General features: G+C 61.0%; 1 protein-coding gene across 1 annotated transcript in view; it reads left to right on the top strand.

The window, feature by feature from the left end:
- Positions 1-8,505, top strand: part of SYT7 (synaptotagmin 7) — a 35,303-nt gene that overhangs the window by 12,800 nt on the left and 13,998 nt on the right. The window contains exons 5-6 of the mRNA XM_052661687.1: positions 1,563-1,931; positions 5,831-5,953. Coding sequence (XP_052517647.1) covers positions 1,563-1,931; positions 5,831-5,953 — 492 coding nt within the window. The remainder of the gene's footprint in view (positions 1-1,562; positions 1,932-5,830; positions 5,954-8,505) is intronic.

The raw sequence follows: 8,505 nt of genomic DNA, 5'->3' as shown, positions 1-8,505 counted from the left end.
GTGAACGTGGCTCCAGGGGCCCCGGGGCCTCCCTAGGGCAGCTCGGGTGGAGGAGGGGGGTGTCCCATCTGCCCTGTGGCCCCAGACCAGGAGGTGGCAAGCTATCTCTCTAAGAGATCTGATAGGAAATAGGCTTTGCAAGTCAGGTACTCAGCCCCAAAGCCGCCATAGACAACATGTAAATGAATGCCAGTGGTTGCATTCCAGTAAAACTTTATTTATGAAAACAAGTGGCGAACCATATTTGGCCCACAGGCCATAATTTGCCAACCCCTGCCCTGGATGACTGAATGGAAGATGGAGGGAAAGGACAGAAGATGAGGAGGGTAGGCCCCCTGAGGCTCTGGCCCTGCAGGTGCTGAAAGCTCTGGCCAGGAGACAAAGCAGACAGATTACCAGAGGCCAGTGGTCTCTGAGACCTCCTTCTGCCTCCATTTCCTGAGACATCTGTAGCTTCCCCTGGCAAGGGAGCAAGGACAAGTAGCATATTTCCCTGGGCCTGACCTCATTAGGTCCCCATGGCAACACTGTGATGGAGGCAGCTCGGAATTTTTTACCCCATTTTACAGATGAGTAAACTGAGAGGTCGCCTCCTTTTCCAAAAGTCCCTCAGTGAGGAAGCGGCAGAGATGGGGCCTGAACCCTGGGTCTCTCTGACCCCAGACTGCCTCTGATGAGCCATGTCCTGTTCCCTGTGTGTTTCAGAGATGCTTTTGGCCCGTGAGGCAGGTGCCCTATTGCAGATGCATAGAGGACAGGATAATTACCCTGTTCTTTGTCAGAACTTGGGTAATCTGAGTTCTGCCAAGCAGCCGGCCAAGTGGTTTCCTGAGTCCCCTCCTCCAACTGGGAGTCATTCCCAAGATACTGGGAAAGAAAACTAAGCCGCGGAAACAAGGAAGCCCAGAAGGGTTCTCCATGCCAGAGCCTGAACCCTGAGGGAGCACCGGCCAGAGGGCAGAGGCCCCGGAGGCCGGGACACGCCCCGGCCTCCGAGGACAAAGCAGGACAACTGTTGGCTGCTCCTGACTCACCACATGTTACTAGGCCAGCCCCACGCTGGCCTGGATTTCCTGGCGTCTCCAGAGGCCTGTAGCACTTAGAGCACAGAGGCGGACTTTCTTGGGGTCCCCCGTGAGATGGCGGGAGGGGGCGGCCCAGCTCCCTCCACCCCCTCCCACTCCAGCAGGACAGGCAGCCACAGGGCCCTGGGACCCGCCTTCACCACGCGGCCAGTGGCGCAACTCCGCGGCCCGCTCAGACCAGCACAGAGGCCGGCTCAGACAGGAGGTATCGGGCACTAGCTGAGCCAGGGCCGGGGTGGGGGGCTGGGCGGGCCGCCCTGGGGGCCTCTGGGTGGGCGTGGGGCCTGGCGGCGGCCTCCTGGGTGAGTTGGTGGTGGCGACGGCAGCAGTGACAGCCCGGATGGAGGCCTGGCGAGGTATTCCGGCAGAGCGCGCCTGGCACTGGGGCCTCCTCGTCCTGGCCCTAGGTGTCTTTCTCCTCCACTGTGATCCCTTCACCTGCTTCTCCTTTCTCTCCTCTCCTCCACCCGCCCCAAGTTTCGAGGACTCCACCCTGTCCACGGCCACTACCCTTGAATCTATCCCCAGCTCCACGGGAGAGCCGAAATGCCAGCGACCCCGCACCCTGACGCGGCAGCAGAGCCTGCAGCAGCCGCTGAGCCAGCACCAGCGGGGCCGGCAGCCCAGCCAGCCCACCACCAGCCAGAGCCTGGGCCAGCTGCAGGCCCACGCGGCCTCAGTGCCCGGCCCCAACCCCCGGGCCCATGGCCGGGGCCAGGCACGGCAGGGCTCCTCGGCCGGCTCCAAGTACCGGCCGGCCGGCGGCCGCAGCCGGTCCAACCCGGGCAGCTGGGACCACGTGGTGGGGCAGATTCGAAACCGAGGCTTGGACATGAAATCCTTCCTGTAAGTGCCCTGCTTGAGCGGCCCGGCTCCCACCTCCCTGACCCAGCCTCTTTTCCTCCCTGTCTCCTTTGGAGCGGCTGGCTCTGAACCATGCTTAGCCCTCCATCTCCGAGGCAAGGTGCCCGGCTGGCAGACTCGGGCACCCTCTCCCCAGCCTCTTGTGGCTTGTGGCTCGTCCCTGAAGCTCCCCCCTTCCCATGGAAGGACTTGTATCTGAGTCACCCCCTGAGGACCCCAGCCCCCTCCCCCGATGCCCCCCAAAGCCAGTGAAGACACTAGGGGATGCTACTGAGGTCCCCAGATCTGTCTCTCCCCTTCTGGCCAGGCCCGGCTCTCCTGGCCTTCCTGTCACCTCTCTCCTCCTCTCCTCCTAAACCTGGTCTCCTTCACTCCAGCGCCCAGGCCTCACCTCCTCCTGTCCCTGTAACCCGACTCTGCTCACCTTCCGGCCCTGCACTTCCTCCCTCCCTCCCTCCCACTTCCCCTGTCCCTGCCCGGGGCCCTGTCCTCTGTCCCTCTGATGACCTTCCATAGCCACCTGCCCTCCACTTCCCTCCCTGGCTCCCGCCATGACCCACTGATTCCCTGAGGACAAACCTCAAAACGTTCCCCCAAAGCTTTAGAAAACGTCTCTGAATCAGAGGCTTTTTCGAAGTGCACAGGTCAGAGAGGTAACAACATCCTGGCCGGCCGTGTCTGGCCTTAACCATTCCCCTCCGCTGGGTGTGTCCCTCACCTACCCCCTGCCGTGTGCCCACTTGCCCCTCCCACACTGGCAGGGCCCCACCCAGGGTGCCCTCTGCCCAGTGTCCCTCTGGGCATCTACAGTCACTCTCCGAGCCCGGGGCTGGCCTGGGCTTCAGTCCGTGACATCACCTCCTTCCTCTGGCCTAACGTGACCTTCCTTCCAGGCTCTGGGGATTATTCTCAACACCCAGGTCTTTTCCTGGGAGCACTTTTCATGGAGCAGGAGACCAGCACACTAAGCCTGGGAGAGGAGAAAGGGAGGAGGAAGGGGAAGGCCAAGGTGAAGGCCCAGCTCACTGGCAAAATGTGAGGATTCTGAGCATCCTTCAGAGCTCGTGCCTCCAGCTGAGACCCCAGCCCGAAAGGCGGTCAGGAGTGCTACCCCTGGGAGGGGCAGCCCAACGGAAGACACCCCCTGCACCAGCTTCCCATACCCTTGGCCCCGGCCAGGCAGGAAGGTGCCGTGCCGCCTGTGACTACTTGGCCAAACTAGGTAGCGCATCTGCTGGGGCTCTTCCCCTCCCAAGGACCGTCAGGAATTCAGCTGGACGCCGGCCTGAGACAAGATAGCCGACAGAGCCTCCTGGCCTGCAGAAGGGCGGTTTGTCCTGGGGCGGATGCTGTGGCACTGGCATGGATTGGAAGAGTGATGGGAATCGGTTCTGCCATGGCTCGAGCAGAACGGAGAGCCGGCGGGAACCCTGCACCCCTCTGCTCCTCCTAACGGCAGGCGGCCATCTGCACAGCCATCACCCTGCCTCCCATTCTGTAGCTGTCACGTGGGAGCAAGGGCCATGCCCAGGCTCCAGGAAGAAAGCAGCCAGCCTCAGGAAGGCCTCTGGTACCCCCTCCCCTGCCCACCCCCTCTCTAGCCGGCCAGGATTCGATGAGCATCACTCTCATGCCAGCATCAGCGTTTCTTCTGCCCACTGCGGTGTTTGCGCCTCTCACCGGCAGGCCAGCCCCAGAGTTCACCCCAGTCCCCCACCTCCTCCACCTGTAGTCCCTCACAGCAGGGGTCTGCAAACTTTTTCTCTAAAGGACCAGATTTATAAATAATTTAGGTTCTGAGGGACACATGGTCTCGATCACATTTAAAAAAAAAAAAACAATATTTTTAAAATGTACAAACCATTCTTAGCTTGTGGGCTGCACAAAACAGGCCACCAGCTGTAGCTTGCCAGCCCCTGACCCCTCTCACAGTTCAGCTGGCGTGCTTCTGACATCCTTCTCTCACCACAAATGCTGGGGGCCCGCACAGAGAGTCAGGGTGAGAAGGCTAACCAGGGCCCCCCAAATCCCACTCCCTCTTGCAGGGAGAAGGCACTCCTCCTGCTTGCAGGATGTGACCACCCCCCTCAACACCGCCAGCCTCTCCCCTTCCTCTTGCCCTTCACTCGTGCCCCTGCGGCCTGCGATGCCATGGAGAATGACAAATCATGAACTTGTGCAGAGCAGCCATTTTGTTTTTAAGAAGAGCAAAAGGAGTTATCTGAAAAATGCATTAACCAGGGAAAAACATGTTGTTTTCGTTGGGTTTGACTTCCCCCAGCACAACCAGCTTCCAGGCAGTCAAATGGAATTTTACCAACTGTGAAACAGTACCGGTGGGCAGGGAACAAAGGAAAAACGAGGATTAGTCCTGAGGAAAGGGGGCGTTCTTTCGGAAAGTTAGATGCCGGTGCAAGGTGTCGGCCTGGAGCAGCCATGTCCAGGACGAAGATGCAAAGACAGAGAAGTCAGCATCCACCGGCTCCGGACCCCACGGCCTTCCCCCATTTTCTGAGACCCCCGCCCCTTCCCCTCTGTCGTCATTTCTCACTCGCCTTTTTGACGACCTCTCCAGGAACTCTCCAAGGAGACCAACCTCTTCGTACTCTTGGACGGTGGTTGAAGCGGGAGACCTCCTGGCCCAGGAGTCCTACCCTCTGGGACGTCCCATCAGGCTGGCTATCTTTCCCTTGGTGGCATGCCTGCCGCTTCTGAGAACTGCTCTCCGTGTGTTCAGTTGAGAAGCCAAAGCTGGGGGAGCTCAGCCAAGCACCCAGAAAACACCCACAAACTGCGATGGCCTAGAGGGGCACTTTTCACCCCTGGAAAGGGCAAGCAGCCCCACAACCGCCCAGCAGTTCTCTGAGAGAAGCTGGCCTGGAAGACGTCACCCCTTGACCTCTGGCCCCACGCTGCTGCCCACGTGATGATTCCTGGGCCATCTGAACTGAGACTTCCTCAGGGCAGGAGTCCTCCAGACCACCCTGACTGTGGACACAGGTCCCTCGAGTCCTGCCAGGCCCTCTACAGACCTTGCCAGCTTCCTGCACTTTCTGTCTCTCTCTCTCTCTCTTTGCCCCTTGGCGCCTTCTGGACTGATTCTCCAAGGAAAGGCCCCTGAACTGGACCCCAGAGCCTTGGGAGCTATTCCCCAGATATCCAGGAAGGGGGACCCAGGAGAAGGCGCAGGATGGCCAGTCCACCACGTGCCAGAAGAGTCTAACGTTCTCTTCCAATGGGCCGAGTCTCTAAGGACCTGGGAGGGAGCCCCCCAGACCTGCCTCCTGGCGACCAGGACCCAGGGATGTCTTGATGAGGGACTTCACTGGATGCAGCGCCCTCTGGGTTTCCAAGCTTTCTAACGACTTCCTGCCTGGAAGCCCAAACCCCTGCCCACAGGGTCCCCAAGCAGGATGGCAGCAGAGGGCCTCCCCCCACCTTCTCCCAGGGGCCCAGATGGTCTGAGTAGCCTCTGGCCTTTGTTCAGCCAGAGATGAATGAACCTTGGATATGGACCGTGTCCCCGGGCCTGGGCTCCACTCCTCCTAGCCTTCCCCGCGGGTTTTCTTGGGGCATCCCAGACACATGCCTCTGCCCAGCCCCTCCCTGGTGGCGAGCTGGGTCTCAGGCTGCAGACACCTCCACTCCATTCCCCTCCCTTCCCCACTGCCCCGCCACCCGCCTTCTCCCCTCCTCTGCTCTACAACTGTTGACAGTGCTGAAGTTTGGTTTCTCTTCTGCAGGCCCAGTTTCTTACGCTGTTTTCTTCTCTCTCTTTGTCTCTGTCTCTCTCTCCTCCCCCTCCCTGCCCCCCGCCACCCCGCGGGGCCTCCTCCTCCTCTCCCCCGGCTGGTGGGCTGCCCACCCCGCCCCCCGGGCAGGGAAGGCCGGATGGTGGTGCTATCCTTGGTCTTAGGGCTTTCGGAACAGGATGACTTTGCCAATATCCCTGACCTGCAAAACCCAGGAACCCAGCAGAACCAGAACGCTCAGGGGGACAAGAGGTACGAGCACAGGCGAGGGCCTGCGGCGGCCGTGGCAGAGAAGGAGGCGTGGAGAGGCTGCCAGCCTCGACCCCCGGCTGCTGGACGAGGCAGCGGCACCTTCTGCGGATGCTGGAGCGGGAGGATGGCCCCTCCCCAGCCGGCGCCCTCACACCGGCCATGCTGGTGGTGTCCCTTGGGCCTGAGGCCAGTGTGGCTGTCCTGGGACCATTCTGGATCAAGCCTGCTCCCCGGGCCTGCCTGCCCTCGCCCGGAGCAAGCCAGCATTTCGGCCCCATCTTCCTGCTTGGCTCCCCTCTGCTGCCCCCTCATCTTTCATTTCTGTCCCACCCGACCCAGAAATCCCAGTTTCTCCGGTGGTTGGTGGGCGGCCGGGATGTTAGGGAGGGGGCGTCAGCCTGTTTTCCCTCATCCCCGCCACCTCAACCTCCCTTTTGCCTGGAGGTCCCCCTGGGGTGATGGTCACACACACACACACACACACACACACCCCACCCCTGCAGAGATGTGACCAGCTGCTCAGGGCTGATGGAAGAGGAGGCCCTGGCAGGGAAGGTCTGGGGCCTAAGAAAGGCCCAGGGATCAGAAAGAACCAGAAAGGCAGCCCCCCCTGAGCCTGAGGTACCAGGAGGAGGGAACAGGAGTGGGTGGGGGATGAGAGCAGGTGGCAGGGGCTGGTCGGGCCCTCTGTCACTGGGAGCCCAGCAGCTGGCCTTCAGGAGTAGCCCGCGTGGCCCCAGCATGGGCTGAGCAGAGGGCTGGGCATTTAACCATCCGTCGCCCTGGTCATCAGGAGCCAAAGGAAGCATCATCTGACACTCCCATCTCAAGGAGGGAGCTGAGCACTCTCATGGGGAAGGGGACGGGCAAAGGTCAAGGGACCCAGGGTTCAGGCAGCATCACTAAGGTGGGATGACCCTGCTCCTGGTCTGGCCACCGCCTCCTCCCTTGCCTTGGGCTGGGTCAGGTACATACCTGTAATCGCGGGAGGAGGACCCATCCCCTTGATCGGGTTGTACTTTTCATCAGCCCAAAGGCCTACAGGAGAGTTGTGTGGCCTGGCAGCCAGGCCGCCTCCTTCTAGCTCTGGTTTTGAGCCATTGGGCAAGTCACAGCCCTTCTCTGGGCCTCTGCTTCCTCGTCTGTCAAGTGAGGGGTTGGACAGGGTGACCCCTTCCAGCTCGGACATGCCAAGCCTCTAGCGAGGGAGCAGCCCCTCGGGTTGAGGCACGGGTCAGAGCCTGTCCGCCAGGCAGGGACCCTGACCCTCACTCACTAAGAGCCCGGAAGGTGCAGGAGGGACTGTCCCAGGCTGCTGCTGGGGGCCTGTGCAGGTGGGGAGGACAGGCCGAGTTAGCCGACTTGCCTGTCTCTGCAGTGGCTTCTGGAAACCCAACTCTCCTATGTTCTTCCCATCCCAAGTTCACAGTTGCATGTCTGGTGGGCAAAGCCGCAAATGACCAGAGAGTGGGAGGGGAGCATGGGACCAGCTCTTCCGCTCACGGGCACAAATGGTGTCACACCCCGAGCCCAGGTCCTGGGATGCGGGAGGAGCCGAGTCTGCCACCTCCAGGCCACTGGAACCACCGGAGTCCCGGCTTCCCACAGGCCAGCCAGAGGGCGGTGGGGGAGAGGGCTAGGGGCCCGCAGAAGCTGAAGCCCTCTGAAAGCCTTGCTAAGAGTCCGAGCTCCTGGCCGACAAAGGTGTGAAGCGTGAGGGAGCAGATGCAGGCTGGAAACGAGATTTCATATCACCCATGTGTTAATTAACTGGCTCCATTTTCACCCACCGCCTATTTTTACCTCCTTGCCACTCAGGTCTCATTCCATATTTTAACACACTCATCCCTTCTGATCATTGCATCAGTCGTCCCCTGCCTTTCTGGGAAAGGTGGGTGTGGAGGTGGGGGCCCTGCGCCCTCGCCCCCACCCAGCCTGACTTTCTGAGTGGACCCAGGCCATTCCCACCCAGTCACACCTACTCCATCCCGGAAGCTCATTTCTCATGGCTATTGGGGTCTTTCTCGGGTGATGAGCCACTGCTAGGGTGCTTCCTGCCCGGCACTCTCCCCTCCCCCAAGCTTGACATTGGCATCACCCTCCGGGCACCGGGCACTTTGGGGTCCACCCCTCTGGGCTCCTGGCTGCACGGACCTTGTAATGGTGAGCTTGGGTCAGCTGTTCCTTTCCTCCTCAGCTTCTGCCTCCACGTCCAGGGTTCACCCTGTGGTCCCAGTGCCCCCTTCTCCACCCAGCTGACCCCTTGGCCAGATGTCTCCAGGGTAGCAGATGGGTGGCCCTTGGCTGTTGTTGGGGAGAGCATCCAGCCCCCCAGGTCTGTTAGCCGCAGGTTCCCAGGAAACAAGAGCCCTAGGAGGAGGCGTGGCCACTCCAGGTCCCAAGCAAGGTGCATTTAGCAAGTCACTGCCCCTCACTCCCACAGTTCTTGGTGGTCCTGAAGCCCCACCCATCCAGGACCCCCCAGACCCCTAGGCCTCAGCGCTGGAGCCCCGAGAGATGCAGACGGCTCCTGGGCCCGAGAGGGGGAGGAA

The sequence above is a fragment of the Budorcas taxicolor genome, chromosome 25, assembly GCF_023091745.1.
Source record: "Budorcas taxicolor isolate Tak-1 chromosome 25, Takin1.1, whole genome shotgun sequence".
Classification (NCBI taxonomy): domain Eukaryota; kingdom Metazoa; phylum Chordata; class Mammalia; order Artiodactyla; family Bovidae; genus Budorcas; species Budorcas taxicolor.
Note: the sequence above shows the minus strand (reverse complement) of the source record. Positions and strands in the feature narration are given on the sequence as shown.